This window comes from Ailuropoda melanoleuca, chromosome 6 (genome assembly GCF_002007445.2).
Source record: "Ailuropoda melanoleuca isolate Jingjing chromosome 6, ASM200744v2, whole genome shotgun sequence".
Taxonomy (NCBI): domain Eukaryota; kingdom Metazoa; phylum Chordata; class Mammalia; order Carnivora; family Ursidae; genus Ailuropoda; species Ailuropoda melanoleuca.
The window spans coordinates 1,393,737-1,412,320 of NC_048223.1; the positions used below are offsets into that span (position 1 = coordinate 1,393,737).

Below are 18,584 nucleotides of genomic sequence, written 5' to 3' on the forward strand. Positions count from 1 at the left end.
CAGAAAGGTGTCAAGAATGCCCACCTCCTTATTTCACAGTTTCACCTAGAAAAAGCTATTGTTTGCAAAGCTTTTGGGAGGGAGAACAGGAATGGTAATTTGGGGAAAAAATGAACAAAAACAAGGGGAGCACCAAAGTGATGATTGACTAAATTATCTGAGTAGCTTCTGCTACTTGTTCCCCCATCTTTGTCTTTGGAAGCTCCATGTGCATGAAAAATAAAATAGAAAAGAGGCAGCTTTTGGAGAACAGAAAGAAAAGATAAAATAACCCTCTAAATGCTTTACCTGGTTGGTTTTGGCCAAGTCCTTTATGATGTTTGCTTGGTTTTCATCCTGGGGCTTCACGCGGAGCACCTTCTCCCTTTAAGAATGTAAGAAGATGAAACATGTGAACTGTTAAGAAACATTCCTTCATCCTCTTCCTGTATAGAGACTGGAACGCAGGGCGGTGAGATTTACCTGTCAAAGCGGACAGGAACAATTGCAAGGGTGGTAGCGATCAAACCCACAGGCAGGATGAACCTCATGGTTCTTCTTTGCCTGACGCAAGACGCTCTGCCAGTTTTATGCCTCAGCTCTTATCTGGAGGAGCAGCTGATTTCCTCTTAGGGTTCTGGTGGATGAAATGTTTTTCTCTCTGTGTTTTCTAGTTGGGGAGGGAGGGATAGAATGGCAACACTAACACTAAATGCCCATTTTGTGGCAGATGCAATGTCACGCTACCCTTTTGCAATCGGGAATACCCATTTTACAGATGGCAGGCAAATTCATTTTTTAGGAAATAACTTGCCCAAAGTAACAGAGCTAGTATGTTCACAGAGTTGAAATTTGAGCCCAGTTCTTTGTGCTAAAATGCAGCTTTTCCATAGGTTTGAATTGAATGATGGAAGAAATGACTTTAAATTTGCATTTGGAACCTGAGATGAATTTGGTATCTGGCTGCAGAACCTTAGTGGGTGGTCCTTAATAACATAAAATATGTTTTGAAGCTACATTGTAACTTGGTAAATTACAAAATATTTTGAATATACTAAAAATACTATAATCTCAAAAATATTGATGTGTTCACTATCTATATTTTGTACTTTTGCCTTATTTTCTCTGTACCTGTCTGTAAAGAAGTAAATGTTACAGAAAGAGCTAAAACAATCACATCCCTGCTCCTTTCTCCTTCTCCTCTCTCTGTTCTCAGAGATAACCCCTATTTTTAAAGCAACTTGAGGACTCCTAGAAGGCACAATTAATGGTTGCTTAAGTGTTTGTTCATTGGCTACTCTCTTTAGGGTCTGGATGCAGGGTTCAATAAATGCTTTCAGAAAGTTGAATTAATGAAAGTCATTTATAGACCCTTATAAATAAGTCTCTTGAGGGGTCTTTAATTTTGAACATGGATTATTTGGGAGAAGGCAACACCTCTACTCAGAATTATAGGTAATCTAACGGAGTGAGTAAATTTAGCTAATCAGATAACTTACTAGAATTTCCTTTTAAAAACTACTTCTTCACATTGACAAATGTATGTAGATTGTCCTATAGGAAACTTCTCAGAATCGTTGTTATATATTTTTATTATCAAAATAATAGTATTGGGGGAGATGCCCACGTTATATGTACAGCAGCAATAGCTTCATTCCTCTGTTAGGTGTGTGTTGGAACATATCCGCCAGGGAACTCCCCTTGCCCTAATCCTGCAGGTAAGGGAGAGGAGGGTTTTACAAATGCCTTCACGTTCTTGACATTGGACAAGCTCATCAGCACTAGAAACTCCCAAAGCAAATGTTTGCTCCATTGCTTCTGAGGTTGTATTTGGTAGGGGGACAAAGGAAAAGGAAGAGCTTGATGTTGCAGTTAGACACATGTAACCTCAGAGCGGCCCCTTCACCCTGAGCAGGCTGCCTAGTCATTCTGGGCCTTGGGTTCCTCATCTGTAAAATGGAGATGCAAATTGAACTCTGGCAAGTGCTGTGAAGGCTAACTGAGATAGCAGATGTGAAGGACTTGGTGGATGGTACGTGCTAAAAAATATGCTCGTGCCCTCCAAGCAGTGGATAAAATTGCCAGGTTCTACAAACAGACTTACAGTTGGCCACTGTCAACTGGACTATCAGCATGTAACATGTGGCAGATTAAAGCGGTGGCCGCGGGGGTGCCTGGGAGGCCCGGTTGGTAAAGCTTCTGCCTTCGGCTCAGGTCATGATCCCAGGGTGCTGGGATCGAGTCCCGCACTGGGCTCCCTGCAAGAAGAAGCAAAGGCCCGCTTCTCCCTCTGCCCCTCCCCTGTTATGTGCCTGTTCTCTCTCTCTCTCTCTCTCTGACAAATAAATAAAGTGGTGGCTGTATCCTTTAGGGGTGAAATGTCTTTCTGTTTTTTTTAAAATGTGGCCTTCAGGAAAAATTTTTTGTGTTACAGCTTTTGTTTTTGGAGTTTTATTTTCTGATTCTTCAAGCAATAAATGCCTACTGAAAATAATTTAGCAAAAACAGAAAGTTTGAAAGAAGAAAATAGAAATAACCCTTAATTCTAACATTCCTGTATGTTTTCTTAAAGCCTGTGTGACTAGTTTTAGAACTGTGGAGAAGGCTTGTATGTCTGTTTTTCAGGCCAACTAGGAAGGACACTTCTGTTTTAGTTGGGGATCTAGGTGAATGTGTGAAGGATCGTGGTATCTCTCAGGATAAGATTCTGATTATAAATAATCTTGGACTTCTTAATATCTGTTACATATTTCAGTTCTCTGTTTCTGGAATAGGACATCATCATGTGGTGCTTTTAAGACTTCCCACTCCTCCCCAATTTATTTAGCCTCTGAGGAATAGATACAATAGATGGATTTCAAGAGTATTCTGGAGCTTTTTCTCAGAACAGGTGTGATTTCTTGGCAGGCATAGTTCTGAACAATTCTGTATTATTGCATTGAAATTTGTAAAAGATCTTGGCATATGTACAGAATAGGAGGAATAGCTACTGGACAACATATCATTTTAGGATTGACTTTGTAAGGTGGTGTGATGTTTCATAGGTCAAAGTAATCTCTTTAAAAAGAAAAGATCCTTCTGGATCTTTGTACTCCTAGGAGTTTCGCAGTAGTATATGTCTAGGCACAGTTTAAAATATTGCTTTAGGGACACCTGCGTGGCTCATTTGGTTTGGTGTCTGCCTTCGGCTCAGGTCATGGTCTCAGGGTCCTGAGATTGAGTCCCACATCGGGCTCCCTGCTCAGTGTGGAGTCTGCTGCTTCTCTCTCTCCCTCTGCCCCCTACCCCCTGCTCGTGCTCTCTCTCTCACTCTCTTTCAAATAAATAAATAAAAACTTAAAAAAAATAATATAAAATATTGCTTTATTTTTTAAGCTGTATTTTTATGCATATTTCAACATTATCACTATAAAAGGTATTCTAGAAAATAAAAGAGATATTCTAGAAAATAAAAGTGAAGATTCTCTTGTGATTTTACTAGAGTCTTTCAAATAATTCTCCATCTTCAAATCAAATCCAATAAACTTCTGGAGTACCTTTAGATATCTCATAATGGATATGTTGAAAGAAAAATTTGTTGCCTTTAGTTGTGGATATTGGATTCTTAACATTTAAATGAAGCTGCTCTGCAAAATGCTGCAGGGAACTTGTCTTCATTAGTTGGAGGAAAGGTGGCATTTCCGGACAAAGATGTGGGTGTGTGGTTCAGGCAGTGTCAGACCTGGCCAGAGGGGGAGTGACTGCCTGCTCAAATGAGATGATCTAAGAGGATCATCAAGACCCCATTTGGCCCCCAAATAACTTCATTTGCTGTCATGGTTCCTTCTGTCTTTCTTTGGTGTCTGAAATTTTCTTTGAACAATTCTTATAGGTTAGCTGGCACAAGCAAGTGAATACATGGGATGTTATTCTAGATATGAGGAACTCTCATATTCCAGACTGGAAAACCAGTCTTGCTATGTTGTAGCAACACCGTTTGAGATAGGAAAGATTCAGGGAGCCATTTCTATGCTGTTGGTTAATTAGTGGCTTTGGGGGGTAAGAGGGTTGGGACTGAGGAAGGGCTCAGAGCCTGTCCTGGGATCTCAGTGTGGAGTAATTTAAAGGAGAGAGGAAGAGAGTCAGAGGCTCCAGGGTGGGCAAGGCTGGGCAGGAATGCTTGGCAGTCCATGGTCTGCCTGGAAGGAGGTCATATGGTATTATTGTGCTGGGAAGGACTAAAGCAGGCATCTCTTTCTGTTTTTTTCTCGGTTTAGCTCAGGAAAGTGGCATTCCTTTAAGTGGGCCAGAGATACAGCAACAATGTTTCTGGTGTAAGAAATCTTGGATACATGGGATTTTAAATGAGAATATTTGCATATCTACTTTACTAGTCCTTATTTTTCTTAAAAATTCCTTGGAATTTTTAGACATTTCTAATTTCTAATTTAAAGCATTTAGAGACTTTGGAAAGCTCTTTATGGTTTACACACAAGACTTCTGAACTTTGGGTCACACACAGCATTTCTTAGTTAGAAGTTAATGTTACCTGCTAGAGGTGAAGTATGGGAATGTCTTGTGGAACTATCTGTGGATTGAATGATGTATGTCCAGCAAGATAACTTCACTCAGGTAGCTCTCCAATTCCCAACATGGATATAATTTAAATAAAACAAGGAAAGATAATTTAGCTAAATTACATCTATTTTTTTTATTACTGTCAATACTGCTTGAGAATCATGGGAATTTCTTTTTGCACTTAGGTGTCTGTCTGTGTATCTGTTTAAATGATGTATTACTAAATTATTTTGAAGATGATTGCTTGACAAATTGTAGCAGCTGCACTGCTACCATCTAGTGGACAATTGATTAAATTAATCATTCTTTGGCTTGACAACTTTCAAAGCACTGTGACTTCAAAGGATTCTTTTGAATAGAACACTATCATAGATATTTTAACATGTTTTGCTAGATTTGGAATCCTATTTTCCTTGGATCCACATAGAAAACAGTGAGCTCATATTTTAAAGTAAATAGAGTACTACATTTTAAATTAAGAGATGCCCCCGAATTGTAACTAAATACCTATTCTTATATTTTAAAATTTGAACTTTGTGCATAATACTCTCTGACATTAGCATGTTCGTTTCTAATTCTGGGAAACTTCAAGTCATGGAGTAGTTTTTGCCTCTTTTGTTTAAGGCCTAATATCCTCTTGTTTTACTTCCGATCTGCTTTGTAACACCCTCCTGTAACAATCTCCTTGTAACACCCTCCTGAGACCCTCTTGTTTTACTTCCAGTCTGCTTTTTACTTTAGTTGGTTGATGTTTTAAAAACTCTGATCATGTCATTTGGAACTGAATCTTTTCCATGGCTTCCTTGTTCTTATACCAATGTTCCAAACAAACCCTTAAGCTCTAAACTCTGCCTGATAGTCCCCCCCCCTCAGCCCTTCTTCCCTCAGGGAATTCCCCCAGGGAATATAGAAAACTACCTTTCTTCCTATGGGTTCTGCACCCTCACAGGGCTTGGAAGGGGCACTCCCTTTGTCCAGATGATTGTGACTTATTCTCCAGGTTCCAGCATTCCCTGAGAGAGCCTTCTCTCCCACATCAGGGAGGCAGACCTTGACCCTGTATATGTTCTTTTTATGTAATTTTTCTAGCACTTACTTGCTTAATATAAATTAAATCCTGAATTATTAAATAATTAGTGAAATAGCTGATTATTTATTTCATGTCTGTCTTCCCAAATGTCCACTGAAGGCAGAACTGTCTTTCTTTTTCATTGCTCTGTCCCTAATTGTTTGACATGAAATAGACAGTTCACAGAATAAATAAGCTGAGATGAAACCTAAAGCAAGATGGACTACACCTAGACTACACTTTCCTAAATTTTCCCTTATATGTCACCTAGACTACACTTTCCTAAATTTTCCCTTATATGTCATCTTCCTCATAAGCCCCCAGTATAACCTGTACATCTCTGCACTCTGCCAGTGTTGACAAATACCTTGAGGACTTTAATTCCTATATAGCTGATCCACATCATTACCTTTGGATGGCTTGCTTAGTCATTGGTTCACATCATTTCTTTTTTTTCCCCCAAAGAAGTAGACAGTCTGTCAGGTTTCTAATTATAATGATTCATTTTCATTATGATCAGTATTAAAAGATCCGTAGTTTAATAGACTAGAAGCTTAAAAGAAAGATTGGGATCTAGAAAATATCCAGGCAGACAAAAGTAAGAATTCAGGATAGAAAAGAAACATAGAGTGAGCACTTTGAAATAAGGCTGTCAGCATTCTCTACTAGTACAGATGTTCCAGGACATATTCGGCAAGGTACTTGATGGCCAGCATTGTCTCCTCACAGGTTGGCTGAATCTGGGATTCAGGGAGGGTAAAGCCGTATCTGCCTTTGTCCCGGAGTTCAAAGGTAAAGGAGTATTTGATTCCTTGGTCATAAGCCCAGTCATCAGAGCCCCCAGCAGCAGGATCTGAAATGTGCAAAGAGCAGAAACAAACAAACAAACCCCAAAAACTTTAAATCCAGGAAGGAAATTAAAAAAAAGCTAACTTTCTTTTATAATTACAACTGTTTCACTGGGCAAAATATTATAGGTAGGCCAATTTTCTAGAAAACTAGATTATAAAAGATATGGGGGGGCTGTTTTAAAAAAAATCAGTCCAATCTTACCCCTAAACCTAATTAATGGGAATGATGTGTTTAGTACCCAGAAAGTATGTAATTTATAATATAAACTTCTCACTGTGCTTGTATGCAGTGGAAAACTATGTCATACGTAATTTGTTTACAAGATACAGGTACTTTCTGGGAAAAGAATGTTTCCTAGGAAAGTAGGGAAAGCTGCATGATGACTGGTGGTAGCGAGAGAACTCCAAACCCCAAGGAGACAGCACTGACTGATGAAGTTGGAGCACGTGGAGGGCGGGGCTGGGCCTTGTTTGTGTTTCCCCAGGGCGTAGCGGATGGTGTGGCTGAGGTTCCGCACTCATTCAGTTCTTCATTCAATTACAGTTACGATGTCACTGCCTGGTAGATTTTGTATCTGTTCAGTCACTAGGTCATTTGTTCACTCATTCATTAATTCATTCTTTCATCTATTTATTCAGTCAACAGTGTACAGCCCTAACGGAGCAGCAGGCCGTGGGCTCTCCTCTGGAGATGCTAGAATAAAGGAAAGATGTGACTTCTGCCCTCCAGGGTTTACAGTATAATGAAAAAAGAACCCTCACCAAACTAGTCTGAGTAAAACATAGAAGTTCACAGTCTATGGTGGGCTACTTCTGCTAGAATCCCCTTAGGAAAACACTATATCCTGTGTGATTCAGAGCAGGTTAAAAAAGGATGAGAATATAAAAAAACTGTATTCTACAGAAAACTTAAAACAAAACAAAACAAAACAAAACCCAGGATTGGAGCCTCTCCAACTTCATGGGAGGCCCTGTGATGACAGGACTGGGCCTTTTCCCTTGTACTTCTAGTCCTTTCAGACCTGGGCCAAAAATAAGTCATACAAAGGGAAAGGGAAGTATAAGTAGAAATTTAAAAGGGCCTGCAGGATGTGCCTTCCCAGTGAAATTTAAACTCTGTAGCATCTAAGTGAAATCTGGGGTCTAGCCCCTAACTCTCTTACTGTGTGTCTCTTGCCACTTGCTCGAATATGCTGAGTGACTGGTCCGTGGGGCTGGTATCTACTCCTGGAAAGTGGCTTGAGCCTGAATTAGCCCTCACACCTGCAATCTGTTTAGTCAGGAAAACACTCCTTCTTACACTTTTCTTCAGCAGTTGCCCTTCCAGGTAAAGCTTCTGTGTCATTATCGTGGGCAGTCATACCGGACACTGTGGGATGTGCTGGTTGGTGCTGGCGTGTGCTCTTTCCTTGTGCACCCTCTGTCATAACATCTAGCACCCCTATATTTAGTTTTCCTGCTGCCCTACTGTGGGTTCTTTGAAGACTGTGCTGGTTCCTCAACTTCCCTTTCTCCTTTTCTCTTGCCTTCTCTCCATCCTTCCTTTCTTTCTTCCCTAGCACCTAGTGAGGACCTGGCACATAGTAGTGGCTGCTCAATGGATGTTTACTGAGTGCAGGTGTTTTCTTGGGTTGGAAGGGATATTTTTTCTGAACAGAGAACTGATGACATGTATAAAAAATCCACTGTCAGGCAAAAACCACATGCTTTAAATGATCTGAAAGGAAAGGCTCTGGGAACCATTTGTCGCCTTTTTAGGCATGTGGTCTCTGCACAGTTCTGAAGCCAAGACTCACAGATTGTTGTAGCTCCTGGGCCATATGTGTACTTGGTGCCATGCAGGCTGGCAAGTGTTTTTACTGTAGCTTTAGCCAGGGCATTCTGCAAAAGAACCAGCAGTTCGTGAGTAAATAAAATCACACACTGCCAAACAAACAAACAAACAAACAAACAAACATCTGTACATTATTTTTAAGACATCAAAGAGATATAAGACACAATCTGGGTTAGTTTTTTTCCTGCTCAGTGCCCATCCAATTTTTCTAGCTAACCTGGTCATATGATCCAAGCGATTCCTGTGAAAATATGTCTTCCCTAATGCCCTCTCCAGGCACTCACTCTGAGCTTCCCTCTGAGTGTGTCATATTGTGGCAACACCATTTGCTGGCCTCTGAGTTGTCAGTGACTTTTTCTGTCTTTTATCTCCATGTCTTCAGGGTCCAGGCCAAGGCTTACCACTTAGTGGTTGTCCACCTATTTGTTGGAACTCTGTGGGTAATTAGCACTCTTCTTATCCTATTTGAGAATTAGGTCTTTACATTCATTTTAAGTCATTGTTGCAGTAAGATATGGGTCCTGGCAATAACTTTTATTTTAGTCGGAGCGCAATCTTTTCTTTTCTCTTTCTTTTCTTTTCTTATTTACATAGAACTTAGTGTGTCTTTTTTCTCAGATATTCTTCCTTAGGCTTGTTAAACATCTTGTTTTTTTAAACCTTAGTTTAGGCTAGAGAAATGAGGCTATAGCAATCTGTAACTGTCCCAGATATTACATTTATTGATTTAGTAAAATGTCACTGTGTATTAAGAATTAGGTTATGTGTAAGGATTGGTTTGGCAAATCTATATTGTCTCTAGAGCTTGTAAGAGAAAAGCAGGAGAAAAGGAAGTCTTTGTGGTTGTACAAAGAGGTTGTCTACCTAATACAGGTAAACAAAAATCAAATACATGCAAAATAACCCCCGACAAAACAAAACAAAAACTACCTGGAAATGTGGCAGGTTATAAAGCCAGGATAAGGTAGAATTACATGAGCTGAGGCAGGAGTATTAACAACTACACATATGAATGATTGGATACTCAATGCAGTGTTCATTGCCAACATAGAAATACTTAGGCAGTTCCAGAGATGAGGGTGGTTCCAGCTTGGAAGATTTTTAGACTGAAGAATTAGACAACATCTACTCTATTTCAAAATGAAGAACATTTGAATTCCAGAATTTAAAAAGGGAAGTATTAGCTTACGTGTATTTTTTTCTTTATGAAGCAGCTTCATTTTTTCAAAAGAACCATTGCTTTTCTGCCTCCCTGCCCCCCAACTCTTCAAGGACAAGGGCTCTGTATCCCCAGTCCCCCTGTGCTGTAAACTTACCAACATCCACTGACATACTGCATATTTAAATGAATCACTCGAAAAGTAAGGCCTGACTTGGCTGTCTTGGGAATACAGATTTGAAAATCTGATTGTTTACTACAGGAGAATTAGCCATAATTCATTCTGGTTATGAAACTAGCTATATTTCATACTTTGGGATCATAATTATGTGTTGTACATATGCTTGGAAAGCGATGAGGTTGATGATGAAATCAAAATACTCCTCGTTTTACAAAGTAGCAACTTCCTTTAGTCCTTGTTCTAATATCGAAACCAGTTTAATAGTGTCTATGTCAAATTGACAAGGCCACGTCTATAAAACTTCAAAGTTCCAGCTCCCAAATTGTTAATGCTTCACCAACCAAGTGGAAAATTAGAAAATTTAAAAAGAATTATAAAATATAAGTCATGATTTTCTGGTCTGGTGCACTGAAATGGTATAACCAGTTTCTTGGAACTCATTTATTGTTTTTAGAGTTTTAGAACAGTAACTTGAAAATTTTAGGATTTTATTTCCCTTTTTCTCCAATCTGGTAAACTAATATGTGCTTTCTCTTACTGCATGGAATCCTTACTATTGTGATCGAAACGTATAGTTCCTGTTGCTTAATCTTATTCTAACCAACAAACTAGAGCTAGGTCTTCTCTCTACCCTTTAGTATAGGGCCTATTGCAGATTGAAATGAGAATAATCAATTAACAATTGCATAGTGCTCAGAATAGATTTAAAACTTCTTGTGGAGATGTGAAACGTGGTGAGGTACTAAATTTTTGGTAAGGAAATAGTACCTTTTCAACTATTCTATAATTTCTTTAACTTGCCATTCATCTGAGGACATCTGTAGTTATTTTTCTGTAAGGCAGAACCTCTGATTCTAAAGAACTCTTATTCTTCCCCTGGTTACCATTCTGAGGCTTTTCATCTGTTCTGGTTTCCCCTTCAAGCTTGAATTATTCCTTCTAGTTAGAAATACAATTCTAGTAAGTTCTGGAGATCTAAGGTATAGCATTATGACTATGGTTAGCAGTACCGTGCTATATACTTGAAGGTTGCTTTGAGAGTAGAGCTTTGATGTTCTCACCATAACAAAACAACAAAACAGCAACAACAACAAAACGGTAGTTATGTGAGGTAAAGGTTGTGTTAACTAATGTGGTGAACATTTCCCCATATTTATTTGCATCAAATCATCACATTGTACCCCTTAAACTTACACAGCGTTATATGTCAGTTATATCTCAATAAAGCTGGGGAAAAAAAAGAAGTATGATTCATTAGGATTAGTTCCAAACATAAACAGTTATGAAGACTAGAGAAGATTTAAGACAAGAAGGTCATTGTCGTTATCTGTTAAACTCCTCTGTGCCTGTTGACCTGCAAGTCTCTTAATATGTTTATTGGTGTGACATAACATATGAGTTATCTGACAAAACTGAAGGGGCCTACTTGTGATCTGTTATCTCTTCTGACTTAATCAACTTATCATTTTAGTCATAACTACTGTTGGGGCCACACAAAAATGTTCAGTTTGCCTTTCCTCAAAGTGATAACCAAGTGCTTTCTAAGACTTCATAGGCATCTTCTGGAAGCACTTGTTCTGCCTCTGGTGCAAACCGCAATATTTAAGATTGATGTTAGTTTAAAAAGGATGGTAATATGTTCCTGTACTGGTGCACATTGCAGGAACATTTAGTTTGTGTTAGCCTTTGCTCTCCTTGTCCTCAGTTGCTCTGTCCTCTTGATGTCAACCTCATCACTCATCTTCTGAGTGTCACCTCATCACCACATCTTTCAGTGGCTATCTCACCTTCTCTTGAAGTCCAGCTTCCTTTCTTGGCGTCAAGGGTGTGAGCTAGCTGCTCCCTTCTCTTTCAGTCTGCCTCACTTGCTGTGCATTCCCTGTTCCATCTGAGCTAGGTTTCCCTGAACTTTGTCCCTATAAACCTGTTCCTGCCCCTCCTTACCGCCCTTGCTTTGGGTATCCTTCTCCCTTTGTTGGAATCCTCTTCTTGTCTTTGTTCACTTGGAGAATTACTGTTGTTCTTCCAGATTCAGTTTTAGTGTCACCTTCTTTGTGAAGCTGCCCCTAAGTCTCTTAGGGGGCATCGATCCCCCCTCTTTTGTGAAGGCTAAAATCACTGTTAGAGTTCCTGTCACTCTGTTCTGTAATCAGTTGTTTTTGCATTTATTTGCCTCCCAGGCAAGCTCCTTGTGGGAAGGGATTCTCAACAGATTGTATAGCATCTAGCATATGGTTGGTTGATTGAGTCTTATCCTAGGACTGGTGCATTACAGATGGGCCTGATTTGGCTAGGTGTGCAGGACGCTGAGCTCTGCAAAGGCTGTGACATCTGTGAATGGAGATGGGGGATGTTTGTGGGGAGGGTGGTGGTACCATGTAGTGATGGTTGCTGGGTTGCCACATTTACACGACTCTGCTGTGCATTTTACTTATTTCCATTAAATTTTTTAAAAATGAAGTCTGTAGACCCTTTCTCTCTGCCCCTCTGAGGCCAAGAAACAAAAAAATCAGAACAGAGATTAATTGACCAAAATATCATATTTTAAATTCCAATGATCTTAACAAAAATCCCTGGAATCAGTGTGGGTCTTTTCTTTTGAAGAGTTCAAATACTTTCACAAATGTTACTCATTTATCTTTCCAACACTATCTGTCCACATTTCATCGGCATAGAATTTTCTTGCAGAATGGAATGCCACGTGGGGCAGCACGCTCAGTGGGAATGTTCCAACCAAGCTGGGTGACTGACCCCAGCCAGGAATGGTAAAAGATAATTCCTGCATTTGCTAAAATGTTAGAGTGGTAACTCCTTTCCCTTGTACATTTCTGTAAAAAGGGACTAAGACAGCTGACGAAAGACCCGCAGAAGCAATAGCACATCAGAAAGTGTGATCCACATCTTGAAACTCCAATTAAAGACACCTCTATACAACCTGTCATTTGAGGGACATCTTACATCCTTGCTCAATGGGTTCAAAATAAGAACTAACATTTACATAAAACCTTAGACTTTACAAAGAGCTCTTGATAAGAGCTAGATATTTTTATCCCCATTTTACGGATAAAAGAACTGAAACTCAGAGAGGATAAAAGAACTTTCCCAAGGGCATGCAGCCCCATAAGTGGCTGACTTGAGCTAGGTTCTTCTTGCTTTAAATCCTGTGCTCTTTTTCACTTCTCCTTGTGGCCTTCGAATACTTCAAAAGAAGTGTTGCTGGAGCTGGTTTTACCAATTGTAAAGAACAGAAGGAAGCTAAATATAAATCAGCCTCAGAGAAAACTTTGCTTTCAGTCAAGGCCAAACATGGCCAGCCTTTATTAATCCTTAGATATGAGTTTCCTACCATGTCTTATGCATGTTCTCTTTTGTCACCTGTTTTCTTAAAAAGAGGCCTTGGTCATAGAGCAAAAGACAGAGAGAGTCTAAAATGTCACATCTAACTCAAAGCCCAAGAGACAAAAGACCAACTAGTGTAATGTTTCCCAGGCTCTGAGCTCCAGGGGGCTGGTAAGATGAATAGGGTGAGGGTGTTCTTTTCCACTGATCTGCCTTTCCGGTAACATGTGACCAGGAAGCCCTTGTCTCATGACTGTGCTCACGGTCCTCATTGCAAGCCAGTGTCATGGGAGGTGGGGGGCTGCCTCTTCTAATCTTCCACTGGTCCCTTATTACGGTACAAGAAAACAAAAGTTCCAAACTGACTATGGGGTATAAGCCAGTTTGAAGGAAATTTTCTCCAGAACTTTATTTCTAACTTGAAGTTCTGAGTTTAATTATTCCTCTGGGTGAATACATGTGATAATGGAAGCATCAAAATGATCTTTAACTGCGGTTTCCTTCCTTCTGTTCTGTGATAATGGGTAACTTACACCAAGGGACCAATGAGGAATTTAACTTTTATAATTTTGATGCGAGAGGAGAAGCCCGCAAGGCCTACAAGCAGGCACTGAGGAGAAACCCTTTGGGATTTGAAAAAACAAATATGTTTCTGAGAAAAACAGGAGGGTAAACAAGTGCAGGCTCTGGTTGCAAAGCCTGCGATTAGAGAAAGGCAAGGAGTTAGGGAAAGGCTTGGCTTGGGAGAGCAGGGCCTGCCCATTTTGGCAGAGCCCTTGGGGAGTGTGGGAATGCTTTCACTGATGTAAAGCAATTTTTTTCTTTGGCTGATCTGCATGCATGTTTTTAAACTCTTTAAAATTCAGGGAAAATGTGAAACGTGAGTCAGCTGAAGTTGTAAAGTCTAGAGAATTTTTGTGTGTGCGTGTGTGTGGAGGTGGTACTTCTTCCAAATAAATACTAAAAAATAAACGCTGTATAATGGGAATGTACTGGATCTCTTGCACTTCAGATTTGCGGAACACTGTAAACTATTTGTAAGGAGGGTGAAAGCCAGGGGCCTTTAGCCAGGAATGTGACTCTGTTCTTATCTTAGCTTAAAGCAGGGTTTCTCAACCTTGGCACTCTTGACCTGTGGGCTGGAGAATTCTTTGTTGTGGGGGCTGTCCTGTGCATTGTAGAATGTTTATCAGCATCCTCTGTACTCTACCCACTAGATGCCTATAGTACTCCCACAGTTATAACAACCAAAAATGTCTCTCCAACATTGCCAAATGTCTCCTAGGATGTAGGGGAGGGGGCAAAAGTCGTTTGAAAGAAATCAGATAAAAGACATAATTATGGTGCACATGAGTGTATTTTGGAGAAAGAATTAAAAAGGAAGACAACTCGTTTTGAAGGTGCTCTGAATGCCTGTCTTCTTTGCTGATGATAGTACAAGTGTCTATTAAACACTGCTGCTAGGTCAATGCTGCTAAAATATCCCTGTACTAGCAGGGTTGCCAGAGCTTGCCAAAAATATAGCATACCCAGTTAAATGTAAATTTCAGATAAACAGTGAACACTTTTTCAGTATAAGTCTGCAATATTTGGACAACACACTAAATATTGTTTATTATTTATCTGAAATTCACATCTAACTGGGAGTCCTGTATTTGACTTGACAATCCTATTTGCCAGGTTACTAGCTCCAGGGCCTGCTATGACACATGGACTCATGGACTCATCGGACTCATCGTGCCATTTAAGTCTCTCGGTAATCTCATTTCCTCACTTGCACTCTTCCTGCACAACAACACTGGAAATGGGTTGATCCTTCTTCCCTCCCCATTTTTCAGTGCTGTTGTTGGACATGTGTTGGCTCTTTTCTCTGCCTAAAATGCACTCTTCTGTCCTATGTTGCCCAAATCCTGCTCATCCTTCAAGGCCCAGAATAAATGGGATTTCTCCTTTCTATAACCTTCACTGACTAGCCTCATTACATATTACCATTTCCTGCCCTAAATTCCTACTACTGTGCTTAGTTTGAAACTCCGAATTTTGTACTTCCCTTGTATGGTTTCTGATATCTGAGTCTTACCATTTCAATAAGATCCTACATTCTTAATAATTAAACCCTGGTTTATGCTGAGCACTTAATAGGTACTCAGTGAAATTTCTGGTAATTGTTTGATGAGCTGTGTTCTGACCAGGCGCTCTGTAGGACAATTTTAACAGGTCAAGAAGTCTCTTAAAATGTATAGTGATAAATCAACAACCAGTTTCTCTAATTAAATAAATTCTGCAGTTGTCCTCTGATTTTTAAAGCAATTTTATAAGTGAAATTTAAAAATTCTGAGAAAATACGTGATGTGGATATTTTGTGGTCCTGTCTGCCTTAGCTGCTGGTAGCCTGCTTGACAGCGGGACTATGGCCTTGTTATTCTTGTTATTAGGCAGGGACATGGGGACAGCTGTGATTGGGTGTGCACATGGCCCTGCAATTATCCACCTTCTAATCATAACGTTTTTTCCCTCTGATTTTTATGTTTATCTCTAATCATGGTCTTGCTTTATGCTCACATGCTTGGGTGGAGCAGTGGATTTCTATCTTGGTGGCTCATTAACTCAAATTTTAATTAAGAGATAGGGAGGTACCTCTGGACTGAAAGGTATTAGATTTTAGAAATGGATTCTTATCTTTTGGTCAAGTTTAATAATTTTTCAGAAAGACTATCATCTTTCTCCTGGTTAGTGAATATATGCCCACGAGAGCATAGGGCCAGAATCATAAAGACTGTACCCTTAGAAGTTAGGCATCTCAGCTGACCACTGCAAATACTTAGCAATATCCAGGCACAGAGGTAATAAGGTATTTGTGGGATAAAAAACTATTTGGTGAATGTTCTGCAAAACGGCTACATGGGGTACCAACATAAAACATGGCCACACAAATATGTGTGGGTGTCTTTGGAAATTGGGGAAGTCTAGAAAATTCTTCAGGATCCATTGGTCTAGGCCCAAGGCTGGCTGTATTACTGTGTTGGCTTAGGTGAGCCTTCATCGTTTCAGTTGGAAAATGAGAAAGCAGAACCAGAGAAATTCCAAGATTTCCAGCTGTAAAGTTCTGTGCTTCTAATGTAGAAATGTGGCGTGAGATGTGTGCCCTGGATCAGCACCTTTGTGGAGTGCATATCAGCTTCTAATTTGGTCATTCTGGGGAAGGGGGCCAGATACTTAGGTGACCAGCTATTATTCTGCATTCCTGCTTTTGGATTTAGAAATGGTATTATGATAATAATGATAATAATTATTAACAGTGCCATGTAGGCCTTTTTTTTGGTGGGGAAGGCAGACCAAGATTTGGAGTTTCTTCCATGCTCAATAAATGCAAAGATATGGATAGGTTTGGGAACCTTTTCAATTAAGTCTCCTTGATAAGAGGAGATACAATAAAGAGATCATAAAATTCAATATTTCATTATCCTGAAATATATGTATATTTCGTATATATATATGAAATATATCATTTATCTGACAATAAAGAGATCATACAATTCAATATTTCATTATCCTTCAGAATTTTGAAAATGTAAAGTATATTCTTTTTGTGGGCCTTAAAACTTCCTTTGAAGATAGTGATAGCTTCATATTGAAGAAGTCAACGCTGAGGAACTGGAAGGTGCATGAAGCCATTGGAAACTCACAGTATAATTTGTATTTTTTTCTTTAAATAATATAGTATGTGTAAAAGCAGTTAGCAAACTGAAAAGCATTATATATGTAAGGTATATTTATGATCTTTCATATTTTTTACTGATCTGCCGTAGATTTTTTGGTAGCTTTCTTTGTAATCCATGCTATTACTTCTCCTGTTCTTTTACTTCATTGGTCTTTTGCATTCTCATCTCTGCCTTTCTTCCCTCTGAAGGTTGTCTCATGATATGAATAATTTCAGGCAGTCTGCATGTAAGATCTTTCAGAAATGAAGCCACATACATTTTTATCATGACTCAGATATCAAAGATTGCTATGTATGTCCTAAATTTGGGCTGAGAATCCTAATAGAAGTACAGAATAATTTCCTTCAGTTTAGAGTCTTAGTCTCCTTGAAGCATTTTTTTTTGCTACAAATATAATCTTAAAAGTTTTATAAGTGTAGAGATAAATAAGAAATATATCTGTGTCTATACGCTGAATTCTGGATAAGACAAAGCCCACTTTGCATTACTTTAAGACCTTCTGAGTTATCCATAATGTGGTGTGCCAAGAATGCATCTTAAATCTTTTCCTACCTTCAATTTTCTACAGCAGGGTCACAATTTTCTAGCTGAAAATTCATATAGAAGCATTAGATTTGGATGGAACATTTATCATGCCTAGATCGAGACTTTTACTAAAAACCATGAAAAAGCCAATATTTTTCTTTATGAGAGACTCAAATTCTCTTTTGGCTATGTGTGTGTGTATATATATATATACACACACACACGCGCACACACATACTCATTAACACTAAGGTTATGAGTTCTAGCAAAACGTGCTTAGGAAGTAAGTGAATTGGAATTATGCAAAATAAGAAAAAGATTGAAAGGATCTCTAGTTACTCAAAAGATTTAAGTTGCTTTGGGGTGCTGAACTAAATTCAGATTCCCAGTGAATCAACTAATCAAATTAACATTCACCTTAGATTTCACTAGTGGGATTTAAATATTTCTTTTAAGATGCTAAGCAAAAGCTTAATCATAGAAAAAAATTATTGGAAATTAATGTAACTTTTAAATCAATTAACGTGATATAAGTGCAATTAAATTTTGTAGTTTAACCACCTATCTTATCATGCTTGGAAAGGATAAGAAGTAGCATGTATTTCTTGAATTTATTAGTTTTGTGAATATAAAATTAAACATCCAAGATAAGATTATTTTATGGTTTGTGCTTTTGTTGAGAATAGATTATGAATATTTTATTGTGATATAATTCTGTTTATTCCACTTCTTTGCTAATTAGAATGAACTTATTCCCCAAATAGGAAAAGGTATTGAAACTTGTGAAGCAGCTCATTTCCAGAGAACACTTTTTTTCTGTTAGCATTTGTCTTCTAGAATTCGTGTTTAAAACTAGTTATATTAAGCAAACTGGATATATTACTGTTACACTTAATATGGTTTATATATTTAGTTTTAATATTTTACTTTTTAACTCCTTAGTGCTTAGTTATTATGGCTCTGTCTTTTTCTTTTCTGATGTGGTACAATTTAAACATATTCACATGAATAAAGCAAACAACGTAGCTCCACCTTCTCTCCTCTGGGACTGAAATCAGGGATTGAAATGAGGAGCTGACCACACCCATCTCTGGGATAGCAGGACTGTGAGCACCCACTGGGAACATTCAACAGATGGAGCATAATTGGAAAACTGAAATAGTTAAAGGTTCCAACTAATGATGTTTTCCTTTGTTTTTTTGGCTCTGGATAAGGAAAATGGGAAGCTTTATGAAAAATAGCATTTTTTTTTTTTAAAGGAGAAGGACCTGGCCAACTATTAGCTATCAATTTTCTAAGAGGCTGAGTCATTTTTCCGTTTTGCTCTTCACAAAATATTTATAGCATTACACGTTTTATTTGGTCCCT

At 38.8% G+C, this 18,584-nt stretch overlaps 2 protein-coding genes and 1 long non-coding RNA gene across 3 annotated transcripts in view; 1 reads left to right on the forward strand and 2 right to left on the reverse strand.

Moving 5' to 3' along the window:
- Positions 1-620, reverse strand: part of CPA3 (carboxypeptidase A3) — a 29,741-nt gene extending 29,121 nt beyond the window's left edge. Inside the window, exons 1-2 of the mRNA XM_011234520.3 lie at positions 463-620; positions 289-364 (exon numbers count right to left, since the gene is read on the reverse strand). Coding sequence (XP_011232822.1) covers positions 289-364; positions 463-530 — 144 coding nt within the window. The 5' untranslated portion in view covers positions 531-620. The remainder of the gene's footprint in view (positions 1-288; positions 365-462) is intronic.
- LOC109490810 overlaps positions 1-18,584 on the forward strand; it is a 66,380-nt gene that overhangs the window by 41,723 nt on the left and 6,073 nt on the right. The window lies entirely within an intron of this gene.
- Positions 4,645-18,584, reverse strand: part of CPB1 (carboxypeptidase B1) — a 35,157-nt gene continuing 21,217 nt past the window's right edge. The window contains exons 10-11 of the mRNA XM_019807787.2: positions 8,253-8,337; positions 4,645-6,458 (exon numbers count right to left, since the gene is read on the reverse strand). Coding sequence (XP_019663346.2) covers positions 6,271-6,458; positions 8,253-8,337 — 273 coding nt within the window. The 3' untranslated portion in view covers positions 4,645-6,270. The remainder of the gene's footprint in view (positions 6,459-8,252; positions 8,338-18,584) is intronic.